This window comes from Rhinopithecus bieti, unplaced genomic scaffold (assembly GCF_001698545.2).
Source record: "Rhinopithecus bieti isolate Rb0 unplaced genomic scaffold, ASM169854v2 scaffold_11803, whole genome shotgun sequence".
Taxonomy (NCBI): Eukaryota; Metazoa; Chordata; class Mammalia; order Primates; family Cercopithecidae; genus Rhinopithecus; species Rhinopithecus bieti.
Genome location: NW_016807064.1, coordinates 421033 through 437437, shown reverse-complemented (window position 1 = coordinate 437437; position 16405 = coordinate 421033). Strand labels below are relative to the sequence as shown.

The 16405-nt window shown below is 43.3% G+C and overlaps 1 protein-coding gene across 1 annotated transcript in view; it reads left to right on the top strand.

Annotated features, from left to right (window-relative positions):
- The first annotated feature begins 5314 nt into the window (after positions 1 to 5314).
- The window catches only part of LOC108534472 (uncharacterized), a 28888-nt gene continuing 17797 nt past the window's right edge, over positions 5315 to 16405 (top strand). Inside the window, exons 1-3 of the mRNA XM_017879842.1 lie at positions 5315 to 5345; positions 9140 to 9196; positions 11844 to 11970. Coding sequence (XP_017735331.1) covers positions 5315 to 5345; positions 9140 to 9196; positions 11844 to 11970 — 215 coding nt within the window. The remainder of the gene's footprint in view (positions 5346 to 9139; positions 9197 to 11843; positions 11971 to 16405) is intronic.

The window sequence follows — 16405 nt, the reverse complement described above, 5'->3', positions numbered from 1 at the left end:
CGCGCTGGCGGCGGCGGCGGCGCTGGGCGTCCGCATGAATGGAGAAGAATGGGCAGGCGGGGAGTCGGGCCGCGCAAGGGCGCGCCGGCGGGGGCTGGGCGGCCGCGGGCCGGGCCCCTAGTGTGAACCTGTAATCGGAGCCTGGGCGCCGGCCGGCCTCCGAAGCCGCCGCCTAGCGCCACCGTAAATCTCGCCCGCGTGGCCGCCAGTGCCCGGCGGCTGGAGGCGCGCGCTGTTGGCGGGGCTGTGCCGGGTGCACCTGGCCAGGCCGCGCGCCTGCGGCTCAGCGGATCCAGCTGGAAGAGGGGGCGCCGGGCGCGTCCACAGTGGCCACCAGTCCAGGGGCGGTCACATGGAGGAGCAAGCTGTGGGCTCAGGGAACGCTCTTTTTGGATTTCTGGGACCGAGGCCGCACATGCAGCCAGACTCGTTTCCGCAGGGGCTTCCCAGCCGCGAAATGGAATGAATACCCCTGTGCATCTCATTTCCGGGGAAGTGGAGCACTTGTTTTCTCGGCTGACTTGGGGGGGAAAAAAAAAGCCAACGGTCCCTGGGGATAATCATTATGCTGGGGTTTTTTTGTTGTCTCTGCCCCGCCCCCCCCACCCCCGGCGTTGGCCGCCAGATCCTCTCAGCGGGCGACAGGGTGGCGGTGCTGGCGTTTGCGTCTGAGGCCGGCCTTGCTGAGGGAATGCACGTCTCTGGCCCCAGACACACACCTCTGGCTTCGGTGGCTTGACGTGGCGTGTACTGGCTGCTACGTGAAGTCCCCCCCCCGAGTCCACCAAGAAGACAGATTTTTTAAAAATACAGTTGTAAATCTCGAAACTGACTTCTGATTCCAGAAACAGAATGGTTGTTTTAAATTTGAAAATCTGGTCTTCTGTCCCTTACAAACATGCAGAGCAATTCGCATTCGTCTCAGATCCACTCTGGAGGTTGTAGTCCTGTCTGTGAGGGAAAGCTTAATACCTATCGGTGAGGATAACAAAAGGCTTTTCTCTTTGCAAAATGCTTCCTGGTTTCTAGACTTCCTTATTGATCTCAATGCCATTTTCTTTCTTTTCTTTTCTTTCTTTCTTTTCTTTCTCTTTCTTTCTTTTCCTTCTTTTCTTTCTTTCTTTCTTTCTCTCTTCCTTTTTCTGAGATAAAGTCTCGCTCTGTCTCCCAGTGGTGCGATCTCGGCTCACTGCAACCTCTGCCTCCTGGGTTCAAGCGATTCTCCTGCCTCAGCCTCCCCAGAAGCTGGGATTACGGACGCGCGCCACCATGCTCAGCTAATTGTTTTTGGTATTTTTAGTAGAGACGAGGTTTCACCATGTTGGCCAGGCTGGTCTCAAACTCCTGACCACAGGTGATCCGCCTGCCTTGGCCTCCCAAAGTACTGGGATTACAGGCGTGAGCTACCGCACCCGGCCTCAATGCCATCTTAACACACCCTGGATGCCAAGCACTCTGAGTGGCCGGCCTGGGCCTAATCCATAGTTCCTCTCTGGGCAACCCCACCCCTCCACCCCTCCACACACACTGGAAATACAACCTCCTGGCTCCCACTGAAGCTTATACCACTTCACATCACCTCCAGCCGTCAGCCTTTCCATGCAGCCCTCTGCTTCCCTGTCTAGGCTGGGCCCTTCCATCAGCCATCCTGGGTTTGTTGTTGCTGGCACCTCAGACCTCTGGCTTCCTGAAACTCCACCACATGCTGCCTGTCAGTTGTCAGTCCAAGGTCAATCCCACCACCCGGCTTTCTCTCTGAAAGTGCAAATTTTAAGGCTCCTTCCTGGCCCTCCCAGTCTTCAGTCCAGGGCATCCATCACTGCTCCCTGCCTCTTCCCTCCCAGAACCTGATGGTTCAGGCATAGGAAACCACCCCACCTGCTCTCCTCTGCCTTCCAGAAGGTCCCTCTGACCTTCAGTTTATTTCCCCAAAGGGACAGGCCACCCTTCCCCAGAACCAGTGTGTCTACTTCCCCTCTGGCTTTGTAAATTTTCCCTGCCTCTGGCACCTACAGTGAGTCAGCCTTTCCTGCTTTGGCCCATTTCTGCTGCTGTGGAGAGGCATAGACAAGCTGCAGATGTTGAGTGAGATGAGACCAAGTGGGGTTAGGGATGCTTAACTCTACATTGGCATCCAAGTGAAATATTGCTCACCTGTTCATGATTACTTTTCTGTCAAAAAGGAGGTTCTCTATGGCCAGGCGCAGTGGCTCACACCTGTAATCCTAACACTTTGAGAGGCCCAGGCAGGAGGATTGCTTGAGTCCAGGAGCTCCAGATCAGCCTGAGCAACATAGCAAGACCCCTGTTTCTTAAAAAAAAAGAAAATTAAAAATTAGCCAGGCATGGCATGCACCTGTAGTCCTAACTTCTTAGGGGGCTGAGGTGGGAGTTTTGCATGAGGCCAGGAGTGCCAGACCAGACTGGGCAACACGGCAAGATCCCCATCTCTAGAAAAAATTTAAAAATTAACCAGGCATGGTGGCCAGTGTCCTAGTTACTCTGGAGGCTGAGGCTTGAGCCCAGGAGGTTGAAGCTACAATGAGCTATGATCATGCCACAGCACTCCAGCCTGGGTAACAAAAGGAGACTCTGTCTCTGAAAAAATTAAAAATGAGGTGGTCCTGCTTCTTAACTTTGACTCTGATTTTTCATTGCTTCCAATAAATATGTATTCTTCTATGTGCCATGTGCTGTGCTAGGGCCTGAAAATACAAAGGTGACCCAAAAGTCATCCAGCCTGCACTCCTAGAATTCGCATCCTAGGGAGAAGACAGAGAATACACAATAAAATAGTTATGGATGCTCCAATGCTTGGAAGCACTCCTTGGTAAGGAAAAACAAGGGGGTGAGGATTCTTTATGAGGTCTGGGAAGGCCTGTTCTGTGTTTGGAAGGGACTTAAGATCAAGAAGAGGTGAACTAGGTGGTTCAGTAATAACCAGGAAGTGAGGGGTAGAGACCCCTCCCATCAGTGGTAGGATCAGAGGAGAGAGTTACACTGAGGGCACCAGGCCCAGTTTTCTCCCATCTGCTATGTAGAAGGGATTTACCCCTGGAGGCTTTGAGCAAAGAATGACTTTTAACGTCTTTGCTACCCTGAATTCAAGGTACATCCTGCAAATTGACCCATTCTGAAGCTTAAATGGGACTGCCCAGGCCTGGCCCCTCAGGAAAAGGACCTTTTACCATTTGAGGGTGGGGAAGTGGGCAAGTGTTGCCTTTTATAATTCATCTGTCCTGAAGAATCACCCTTTTTTATTTCACTCAAAGGCCCATTTTCTTGCCTGGTTTGTAGAGTCTGGGTTCAGTTACTTAACTTAGCGTTCTGCTTTTATCTTAGAATAGCATTCTGCTTTTCTATCTTAGCTGCTTTTATCTGCATTCCCTTGCCGAAGAGATACTCCAAATGTCCTGGAAGAGAGAGACACTCCAGATTTAGGAATTCACTCGCAATGCCAGGCCCAGGTGGGGGCCTCCCCAGAGGAAAAGTGGTAGAACCTCCAGGAAGAAACAGCTCATCCTAAAACTCCAGCTGCAGTGTTTCTCTGTGAACGAGGCTTAGGGTGGTCAGCTTGTTGGAAGGGGTGCAAGCAGTAGCTGTGTGTGAGACTGCCCTGGAGGAAACGCCAAATTGTCGATCATTCATGAGAGCTTTGGCCACTGTGGAGGTCCCTACTTGGATACCCTTCATGAGGCCCTGTCTCTGTCAGTTTGCTAGCAGGTGCAGGTGATCTCAATTGAACAGGCATGGGCCATGGTGCTCAGGAGGACCAGAGGCTACACCTGCAGCTCTGAGAAAGAAGGGGCTGCCTCTCTCTCTAACCTCTTAGTCTAATTGCTGTATCCATTCCGAGGCAAAGGTCTTTGTCAAAACAACTTTAGGTAAAGCCAGCCAGTGGCTAGCTGAAACCTTTAGGGCTTGCTTGCTTATGTACTTGCTTGACAAACTTGTATAAAGCCCCTAGTCTGTGCTGGGCACTGAGCCAGGCCTGGAGCAATCAGGCTGAAAAGCCACAGTCTCTATCAAGCTGCTCACAAGTTCTTAGCTACATAACATTTAAGCCTCAATAATCTTATCTGTAAAATGGTGATATTGGCTGGGCACAGTGGCTCACGCCTGTAATCCCAGTACTTTGGGAGGCCAAGGTGGTTGAATCACAAGGTCAGGAGTTCAAGACCAGCCTGACCAATATGGTGAAATTTAGTAGATATTTTATCTACTAAAATACAAAAATTAGCTGGGCATGGTGGCGCACACCTGTAATCCCAGCTACTTGGGAGGCTGAGGTAGGGGAGTTGCTTGAACCTGGGAGGGGGAGGTTGCAGTTAGCCAAGATCACACCACTGCACTCCAGCCTGGGCGACAGAGCGAGACTCCATCTCACACATACACACAAAATGGTGATATCAATAATAGTTACTTTCCAGTGTCACAAATTAAATATGACCAATTATATGAAGCACTTTACAACAATGCTTGGCCACTAGTTAGCACCCGATAAACAACATCTGTTATTATTGGCTTTTAATATACCGGCTCTGCACATGAGCATATAAACTCTGAGCACTAAGTTACTTCTATGTTTTCTTCTGATCCTCTTTGTTATACATCTAATGAGGTTGAAAGGCAGTATAAATAATTATGTACCAACTGGATATATTAAAAGAGTCTCTAGAAAGTAATATCCTTTTAACATCAGGAGAAGGAAACAGTGCTTCTTGTTAAGAGCACTAGATTATTTTGAGTAATATAAGCATCTGCTATTCATTATTAGTGAAAGTTGTGCTTTTTGAATCTAAGAAACATCTCCTGAGCATGTAGTGCTATAAATACATGTGTAAGTGAGCAGTGTACTCATGGTGTTCAGAGGTGGCTCCTTCATGAGAACACAAGGAATTTTGACTAAGTGCCAGTTTTCCTTTGTTCCTGATGCTTGCCGCTTTCTCTAGATGCAGCGTCTCAAATACCAGATTGCTTTGTGGCATGTCATGCCATGCAAAACTGCACTTCCACTATTAGCTTTCCTAATTGAGGTCAGATGTGAGGTGCCTTGGTGTTTGCCTTGAAGAAATTGTTTAATTGGAACCCTAATAGGCAGTGGTATGGTACAGTGGAAAAAGGGATTTCAAGTCACCTGCCCGGGTTCAAGTCACTGTTTATTAGCTGTGTGACCTTGAGCTTGTCACCACACCTTTACCCTCTGAACCTCAGTTTCCTCATCCATAAAATAATAGCTCAGCGTTCATTTTGTTTTTCAAAAGATAAAATGACACAAAGCATTTTTTCAAGTGCCAAACAAATGTTATGCCTTATGCTTTTAAGTTATGGCGATGATGATGATGGTAAGAATACGGGATGCTTCTTCCTGAGCCTTGCTGGACCATCAAGCCTGGAACTCCTGGCCTTCTCCCCTGAGCCTTCCTGAGCCTCTTGTGCCCACCAGTGAATTCCTTCACAATGAGCAGCTCTATCTTTTTAAAAATATATATATATATATTTAAAATACCAACATACATTTCACAGAACATTAATTTCTCAAGATGCTTTGTAAATAAAAGAATCTGTTTCCAAATACATCTGGAAAACCACCTGTAAGATCTCAGGGCACATTACAGCATGAAAAGCTCAGAGACATTCTTAGTAAAGAAGCCTTATTTACATTTGTCTAACCCAGCACTTCCCAAACTCGCCACTTACAGCATCTTTTTTTTTTTTTTTTTTCATATAATGTGCTAATATTCCATTGAAATGGCATATCCAGGAACACGCTTTGGGAAGTTGTCATAGCATAAGGGTGGCTGCATTTTGCTTTTGGTTAAAGACGACTGACCCACAAAAATTTAATCACAAGTGAAAACCAACTTAATATAAATTGTTACTAAGTCAAGTGCTGAAATATAACTTTTGCTGAGTAATTTCTCATCACCCATTCCCCTCCCATCCCCTAACCTTTCTGAGTCTCCTATGTCTATCATTCCACACTCTGTGTCCATGTGTACACATTATTTAGCTCCCACTTATAAGTGAGAGCAAGCATCTGACTTTCTATTTCTGAAAGTTCTTTGCTGATTAATCAAAGAGACCAATTACTTAAAAGTAATTTGTATTACCTTTTAAATACTTGTAATAACAAACACCTTCATAGCACTTCATGGCACCATATACCAGAAACGGTTTTAAGAACTTTACATATAACTGATTGAATTCTCACATCAACCCAGGAAAAGGGAGGTATTATTTTCTCCAGTTTTAGAAAAGGAAACCTACGCAAAAGGAAATAAGAGATTTGCCCAAAGTTGTATCTGAATCTCTGCCATTGGTTTGATTCCATGACACCCTCTTTTCCTCAAAGAATAATTTACAGTGTATTCTTTTCTCAGTTAAAATGATGCAAACATTAACATACAGCATACTTTTCTCAATTAAACTAATTAAAATAGTAATTTGCAGAATATTTTCATACTTTAAATAATTTAGTTTTTATTTTTACACGTCCAAGACAGCTCTAGATATACATGAGATAAATCTTACGGTGTCACAAAAGCAAGCTGGTTAATATCACTCTCTGGACCTTGTACCAAGTTGCATTTAGTGGAAGTGAAGGCTTATTTCCTAGGTAGCCTGGATGCTGAGATAATACTGCAACAGTTGGGGTATGTGACTTCTTTGGATTTGGTTTTCAAGTATTTCATAATTTACTACTTTTTATGTTCTTAGATATTTATTATAAATAAATCTAAAATGATTTTAAATTATTAAAGTTTAAAGTATATGCCTTTGGCACCACTAGAAAAAAAAAAACTTCAAAGTATAGCAGGAAGTTCCATGTGAGCCCAAACTGGAATTCACAGAATCTACGTCTTTGAAACTAGAGGGCTGCTAATCCACTAAGTGATCTGTTTGCCTGAACTGATACACACTGGAGCTTTGGTTTTAAGTTGAAAAGGTTTTTTGTTGTTGTTGTTGTTGTTGTTGTTGTTGTTGTTGTTGTTGCCTTTTGATTCAGGAGCACAGAGCAGAAAGGAGGGAGGAAAGAATTGAGGGAACAGATTTTTTTCCCTTTTTTTTAAAGTGTGTAAATTTAAGGGGTACAACTGCAATTCTGTTCCACGGCTATATTGTGTGGTGGTGAAGTCTTGACTTTTAGTGTATCCATCACTCAAGTAATGTACATTGTACCCAGTAAGTAGTTTCTCATCACCCATCCCCCTTCCGTTCCCCTACTCTTCTGAGCCTCCTATGTCTATCATTCCACACCCTATGTCCATGTGTACACAGTATTTAGCTCCCATTTATAAGTGAGAACAAGCATCTGACTTTCTGTTTCTAAATTGTTTCACTTAAAGAGAATGGCCTCCAGTTCCATCCTTATTGCTGCAAAAGACATGATTTCATTTTTTATGGATGAATAATATTTCACTGTGTATATATACCACATTTTTTAATTCAGTCATCCATTGATGGACACTTAGGTTGATTCCATATTTTTGCTATTGTAAATAGCGCTGTGATAAATATATGTGTGCAGGTATCCTTTTGATATAATGATTTCTTTTCCTGAATATATACCTAATAGTGGGATTGCTGGATCAAATGGTCGTTACTTTTTAGTTCTTTGAGCAACCTCCATAGAGTTTTCCATAGTTGTACTAACTTATATTCCCACCAACAACATATGAGTTCTCTTTTCGTTATGTCCTCACCAACATCTGTTATTTTTTGACTTTTTAATAATAGCCATTCTGACTAGTATAAGATGATATCTCATTGTGGCTTCAATTTGCATTTCTTTGATCATTAGTTATGTTGAGCATTATTTCATATGCCTGTTGTGCATTTGGATGTCTTCTTTGAAAAATGTTTATTCATGTCACTTGCCCGCTTTTGAATAGGGTTATTTGTTTCTTGTTGTTGTTGAGTTCCATGTAAATTCTGGATATTAGTTCCTTGTTGGATGCATAGTTTGCAAATATTTTATCTTGAGAGGATAGATTTTTGAGTCACATTAGAGGAAAGGCTTAGGACCAAAAGCCAAAGGAGTTATTTATATGGGAGGTAATTCTAGTAAAAAAATAGCAATAATAATAATGTTACATCAGTACCCAGGTGACAGTATGCTGCAGAGAACTGGGACAGGTTAATTCTGTGCCACCACCCCATGCCCCCCACACACATGTGCATACACACTGCCAAATGGCACTCTGAGGGTACATGGTGATGACTGGGACTTAGCTACAGAGGCAGTGCACAGGCCTTCAAGTTGAAGATGTCACTGACAAACAGCATTGAACATCAAGGAGGCATTACCCAGGCGGGGCTGAAAACTTAGAAAGGGGCCAAAGTCCTATAGTCTGGCAGGAAGGGTTAAGAATCATTGGAATTTAGGCATTAATGTGACCTCGTTTGTAGTCAAAGGCTAGTGGGGCCAGCTAACATTCTAGTTACAAGATAGGAAAGAAGTGAAACATGTTTAGATATCATTCCTGAATTGTGTTACCCCAAAATTAATATGTTGAAGCACTAACCCCCAATGTAATAGTATTTGGAGTTGGGGCCTTTGGGAGATAATTAGGTTTAGATGAGGCCATGAGGCTGGGGTCTTTATAGTGGGACTAGTGCCCTTATAAGAAGAGACACCAGAGAGTTAATTCATTCTCTTCCTGTGCCATCTTTCTGTCCCTCTCCCTCTCTCTTCCTTTCCCTCTCTCTCTCCCTCTCTGCCCCATGTGAGGACACAGTGAGAAGGCAGCCATCTGCAAGCTAGAAGGAGAGCCCTCACCAGAACCTGGCCATGCTGGAACCTTCATCTTGGACCTCCAGCCTCCAGACCTATGAGAAAATAAATTTCTATTGTTTCAACCACACAGTCTATAGCATTTTGTTATGGCAGCCTGAGCTAAGACAATTCCTACTTCAAAACTTGTATAAAATCTTAATGTGTCTTTGTAAGTAGGCATTTTTGTTATAGATAAGTGTTCTGCTTCCCAGCTTTTAGAATGTGTTATATTTTACTTGCCAGTAACTGAAGGAGCAAAATAAAACTACAAATTTTGCCACTTAAAAGCCCTATTTTAGAGCTATATATATATTTCTATTTTCAATGACTTTTCTTTTCAAATCCATTATAGATGATAAGTTAAAGAAATAAGACAAGTTTCTTTCCAAATAAATGACAAAGAGCTTGGTATTTCTGGTGAGTATCACCATTTAAGAGCTTGCATTTTAAAATTGCATTTAATTGCATATCACAATTTAAAAGCTTGCATTTTCAGTCTGTAATTTTCTTTCCTGTTCTTGTCCTTTTTGAGCTTCTTGTCAAATGACAGTGAAAGGAAGGGGTGGTTTGTCTCTGCTGGAAATTCCCACTGTGAAAAACTGGCCCTACCGACCCTATCACCAATGCCCAATACAAATAAGCCTAGGACCCCTTTAGGCTTTCAACCAGTCTACCTCAAGCCAAATCCCCAGAGTTCATTGTTCCTGGGGTTTCCTTTCTCCAGCCTTGCAACTGTCCCTCTGTGAACAACTTTCCCAAGTGCAATGGGCTGCATGCTCATCCTCCCTCAGAGTACACGCTGAAGACCACAATTCACTTCCTTGAATCTCAGTAGACTGTGTGCTTGAATCACCTTTTCTTTTACCCCTAAAACACTATAAAAATACTTCCATAATTTAGCTGTTTGGGTTTTATGTTTGTAACACCATATTTAGTAATTATAACACATAGTATATAGAATAAAAGTAATGTATTTTTCCACTGAGGAAAGAAAGTAATAGAGACAGAAAGATGAGTTGGCAGAATTTTTCAAATACATGCCATAATCTCTCTTTTTTTGGGAGCAGGAATGGGGGAGAGGGTTTCCCTCTGTTGCCCAGGCCACACTGCAATAGTGCAATCATAACTCACTATAACCTCAAACTGCTGGGCTCAAGTGATCCTCCCACCTCAGCCTCCAGAGTAGCTAGGACGACAGGTACATGTCACCATGCCCAGCCAATATTTTAAAATTTTTGTGAAGCAGTCATCTTTCCATGTGGCCCAGGCAGGTCAAACTCTTGGTCTCAAGTGATCCACCAGCCTCAGCCTCCCAAAATGCTGGAATTACAGGTATTAGCCACCACACCTGGCCTAATTTTTAAAAAGCAACATATATTCCGTTTTGAAGACAGCTTGATATGTCTTTGCTTATATGTGCCATCATATGTTATTGTCTCAGTCCATGCTCATTAGCACAATAATATTGAAAGTGCCTTTGAAAAGATTTATCAAAAATACTGAACCTTCAAGCATAGTTTTCTGAGAATTCACAGCTCTGAGTTAAAAGTTTTTGTTCTCTGTAAAATATATGTAAAATAATTTTGATACCCAGTTTTAAGAGTTGGTTTAATATTTTTTGGTGTTAAAAAAGCTGAAAATGTTAATAGGTATTCCTTAAATTGGTCACTAACCAAAATTTTACTCTGCTATCAGTTCATGTTAAACTTTTTTAGTACTTAATTCAAACCACTTTTGTTTCTTCTAAAATTTTTTGTTTAAAACAAAAAGACTTATCTTACTGTCCTGGTACTATTTATTGCCCATTTGCAATACCTTCTGAGCTTTTTTTTATTTTCCTTGACATTTGACTAGGATTGATTTCTTAATTTCACATGTACACACAAAAACACATGATCTTGCTTTATGTTTGTTAATGTTTTAAACACGGGCAATATATTGGAGACTGTAAATACTCTGCCTTCTTGAATTAGACACTCTTGGGCCCACATGTATACACGTATCACAAACCTTAGAGAACACTGAACAAGAGTACATTATAGTATCATCTTCTTCAGCATTTTCTTTCTGATTCTCCATCTTGATCTCCAGGAATAATTTTTATATTGCTTCTTTCATGTGTTTACTCATGGAATCTGGTCTCTGGGGCCCACATTTTTTAGTGCAAGACAGAGAGTAAGAATATGTTAATAGGCTGGGCATGGTGGCTCATGCCTGTAATCCCAGCACTTTGGGAGGCCGAGAAGGGCAGATCACAAGGTCAGGAGTTCGAGACCAGCCTGGCCAATATGGTGAAATCCCATCTCTACTTAAAAAATACATATATATATACAAAAGTTAGCTGGGCCTGGTGGCGTGCACCTGTAGTCCCAGCTACTCAGGAGGCTGAGGCAGGAGAATCACTTGAACCCAGGAGGTGGAGGTTGCAGTGAGCCGAGATCGCGCCACTGCACTCCAGCCTGGGTGACAGAGTGAGACGCCGTCTTGAAAAAAATAATATGTTCACAGATGATGACTGAAGAAAGAATTGTGCAGGATTAGACGCTTCAGTACAATGGACCAAGAGCACTTTGTTGACATTTTTCCCATTACCTTTATTTATAGCATTCATGGAGTTCAGAGAGAAAGCAGGAGAGGGTTGTGGTGGTCTGTGCCATATACTTGAGGAGAAGGGGGCCTCATAAGAAAACAGGGCAGGAGTGGGATGGCCCGCTGGAAAGTGATTATGAAGCCCATGAGGACAAAGAATGTGAAATGGAATAAGACAATCTAGTTAGGTTTATAAACAGAAGGAGGAGACTTTGAATGTTCATCATACATAGTTGAGGTGATATAAAAAGAATACCCACATAGAGGGAAAAAGTCCTGGAGTTGGGAATCTGCTAGGAATGAACCTGGATTAAGCCTGTGGCTTCAGGAATGGAAAGAATAAGGGAAAGGAATTATGAAAAAATATTGAGCAATACTTGGCATATTATTGGATGGAGAAAATACTGCCCTGATAGGTAGTGAGTCAAAAATCATTCCCAGTTTTCTTGCTCTAAAACTGGTTCTCAACTGGTAGCAGGCATCAGAATCACCTGGAGGAGGAGACGCTGCTGCTGGTGGTGGCCCAGAGACCACACATTGAGAACCACTGCTCTAGAAAACCATTTGTCTTTGCTAATGGAGAAACCTGGCTCTAATAGAAAGTAACTGAGGAGGAAAGGAATTGCTTGGCTTCAAGGCTATCCATCAAAAGATCATGATGAGTTATACAGTATTCAGCTATGTATCTCTGAATTCAGCCAAGCTCTTTTACATAAGAACTTTGCAATTTCCTAATTAATTCAGGATATATGTTAAATTCCTAAATTGAGCTATATGAATTGTTAGGTGGTTTTGTTGTCGATGGTAATGGTTTGATGTTTAAGACAGTTGCTGCTTATCTTGAGAAACCATGAACTCTCAAAATGTTTCCCAAGGGAAGGGCTCCAGAGAGAAGAAAGGAAGCCATTATTTCCCCTGTGTCAAAATGAAATGCTCAGACCTCTGAAACCTAAAGAAATGAGCAAATAAAAGACAAAAGCATAGATGAGATCAGCCTTCAAATCTACAAAGGCAAAATAATCAAAACTAAGGTGTAAATTACAATGGTAATAAGAGAATTTAAGAATATATAAAAATTATTTTAACAGAGAAACTGTGTTCCTCCAGGACCTGTAGTTCAAAATTTTGTAATGCACAATGATCCACCCCCAAAAATTGAATATATATTCAGACCCTAGAACTGCAATATTTAAACCAGTGGTTCTCATCTATTAGTGAGCATTAGAATTACATGAAGAGTTTAATAATAAACACAGATTTGGGGGTCCCCCTCCCCCTCAGAGTGTGTGAATCAGATCTGGGTGGACTCAGGAATTTGTAGTTCACACAATTCCCAGATGATGCTGATGCTGGATATTTGGGACTATACTTTAGGAATTGCTGTTTTTGCTCTATGATTCACAACTTGGTCACATACTAGAATTATCTGGGGAGCTTGCTTTTTAAATTTCAATTCATAGGCCACACCTCAAAACAATTAAAATTATAATCTCTTGGGGTGTGAACCCAGGCATCAGTAGTTTTTGAAGTTCTCAGGTGTCTCCCATGTGCAGCCAAAGTGGAGAATTTCTACTTATATTAGTAGTTGACAAATTTCAGCACACATTACCTGAAAGACTATTAAAACACAGATTCCTGGGCCCCTCTCATGGAGTTTCTGATTCTGTAAGTCTGGGTTGGGCCCAAGAATTTGCATTTCAGTCAAGTTCCCAGATGATGCAGTCAGTCCTGGGATCATACTTGGAGAACCACTGGTAAGACCAACTTCAACCCTAGCTGTATTTGGAATCTACCTGGAAGAGGCTGGCAAAAAAAAAAAAAAAAAAAAAAAAAAAAAAAAACTGAAAGTTGGCTCCATTCTCAAAAAAACAAAAGGAAAAGGCCAGATTTGGGATATAATTAGTTTGGGTTGGGGTCTGGCATAAATATGTTTTTAAAACTTCCAGATGATTCTTGTTTTTTTTTTTTTATTTTTTTTTTTTTGAGAGCGGAGTTTCCGCGTCTGTCGCCAGGCCGGAGCCGCAGTGGCCCCGGGATCTCAGCTCACTGGCAAGCTCCGCCTCCCCGGGTTTACGCCATTGCTCGCTGCCTCAGCCTCCCGAGTAGCTGGACTCACAGGCCGCCCGCCACCTCGCCCGGCTAGTTTTCTGTATTTTTTAGTAGAGACCGGGGTTTCACCGTGTTAGGCCAGGATGTCTCGATCTTCCCTGCCGCCCGTGATCCGCCCGCTCGGCCTCCCAAAGTGCTGGGATTACAGGCTTGAGCCACCGCGCCCGGCCCCAGATGATTCTAATATGCAGCCGAGACCTGGAATCACGGCAAAACCAAGCAAGGTGAAGACGCAGTAAATGTATCACCTGTCATGTTTGCTTGTCATCTGAATTTAAAATGACCTATTCTAACCAGAATATATTTCAACCGCTATATGCAGTATCTTTATTGAAAAAATATACTACATTGAAATAAATGTAAGATCATGATGTTCATTTCTGAATTTAAGAAACAGGGCCAGGCACAGTGGCTCATGTCTGTAATCCCAGCTACTCAGGAGGCTGAGGAAGGAGGATCGCTTTAGTCCAAGGATTCAAGGTTATGGTGAGCTATGATTATACCCCTGCTCTCCAGCCTGGGCAACAGAGCAAGACCCTATCTCAGAAAGGAAAGGAAGGGAAAGGGAAGGAAACGAAAAGACCAGGTTAAGCCAGGAGGGGATTCTGCCCACCCCTTCTATTGCTATAAATGCAACTTACTGTCTGAATTTTTTTAATGTTACATGGTAACCCACCCCTTTGGTGATCTGCAGTCAATCGTGTAAACAGAAACATTATAACTGTTATTATAAAAGCAGTTTCCTATAAATGAGAAATTACACTTGTATCTAAATAAACTTGAAATCTGATCAAACACCCTGGCCCCAAGAAAATAACTCTGGGTTTGAACAACACAACCTAGAGTAACGTTTTACTGCCACTTGATGTTTCTGAATATACAGGGTCATTTTAAATCACATAATATGGAAATAACTTGTCTGCTACAGACAGTAAAAGCTGAGATTTGAGAATGGAGTTGGGGTGTGGACAGCGAGAGTATCAAAAGGAGTCGTCTTTTAACTGGGGCTTTTTCGGACAGCTCCATGATACCAGTTAGATACATATTTGTAAATAATTACTTTCTACTTCAATTTGCACAGAAAATAGTGATGCTATTGTGTTTTGGCAGCTGATTTAGTAAGTTACCATTCATGACCCTGCTAGAATATACTATGCAAGGTCCACTTCTTGTGCCTCAGAAATTTAGCACTGGAAAAGAGCTTAGAGCTCATTGAATCTCTTAATTTTATAGTTTAGGACTGACTTTACACCCACTAGAGTGGCTATAACCCAAAAGACAAACAATAGCAAATATTGGTGGGAAGCTGGAGAAAAACTAAAACCTCACAGTTGGGAATTTATTGCCAATTTGGAGCAGTTTGGCAGTTTCCTTAGAAGTTAAACATAAATTTACCATCAACTGAGCAATTCTGCTCCTAAGTTATCTATTTACCCAAGAGAAATGAAAACATGTTCACACAAAGACCTGCATGTAAATGTTCATAGCAGCATTATTCATAGTGGCCAAAAGGTGGAAACAATTCAAATGCCCATCAACTGATGAATGGATAAACAAAATGTATTTATACCCAGCAATAAAAAGGGAAAACTGAGGATACATGCCACAACTTGGATGAACCTTGAAAACATGCTGAAAGAAACCAGACACAAACGGTGACATATATGATTCCATTTATATGAAATGTCTAAAACAGGAAAATCTGAAAATAGATTAGTGGTTGCTTAGAACTAGGGAAAGGGAGAGGTTAGCGTTATGGGGTGGATTAATAGCTAAAGGGGACGGGTTTGGGGGATTTGAGGACGAAAATGTTCTAAAATTGGTGATGGTTGCACTATCTGTAAATATGCTAAAAACTGTTGAATCATACACTTTTAAAATATTTTATTTTATTTATGTATTTATTTATTTATGAGACGGAGTCTCACTCTGTCGCCAGGCTAGAGTGTAGTGGTGCAATCTCAGCTCGCTGCAACCTCCACCTCCCTGGTTCAAGCAACTCTCCTGCCTCAGCCTCCCGAATAGCTGAAATTACACATGCGCACCATCACGCCCGGCTAATTTTTGTATTTTAGTAGAGACGGGGTTTCACCATGTTGGTCAGGCTGGTCTCAAACTCCTGACCTCAAGTGATCCGCCTGCCTTGGCCTCCCAAAGTGCTAGGATTGCAGGCGTGAGCCACCACGCCCAGCCGAATCATACACTTTAAATAGGTAAATTGTGTGGCATGTGAATTCTAAATAAAGCCGTTATAAAAAAAAAAATTATCGGAGTGTAGCGTACTGGGAAACTTCAGACGCAAATTTCCATCAGCCTATCTCTGAAATCACCTTGGCCGAGGCGACCGCTAGGCGCATGCGCACGGGGCAGCCACCAGCTAGTTAGGGTGAACCCGGGTTAGACGCGCCCAGGCTAGAAGCGCCCGGCTCTTGGCCCTCGCTGTTCTGCCCGCTGTCGCCGCTCTTTGGCGCCCCGCAACAGCCCCCTCTCAGCAGGACGCGGAAAGGGCAGGGTCCATGTCTCTTGCATATACCATAAAGAAAGCGCGTTCCCCGCGGCGCCCCGACAGCCCTTAGGCAGACGTCCCGCAGAGTCCCAAGTCCCCACGGGGGGCCCGCGGGCTCCTGAGCTGTCCAGGCCCCTAAACTATCACAAGGAGGATATTTGATGACCGTCTTTCTTCCCTCGCTCTCTCCCAACAAAGGGTAACTGACCTCTCGCGTGACCTGGCCAGAGCTGAGGTTCCCTAAACATGCTTTCCCCTTATTGTGTGCACACCCGCACAGGGCGGAGGCGAGCGGCGCGACCCACTGGACGGACGCGGCCCGGAGCCCCGGGCGCCCGGACTTGGCGGGCCCTCCCTGGGCGGGCGGGTGGCGCGTCGCCCGCGGCCGATCCGGGCGGGGGAGGGGGGCGCTGTAATTGCGG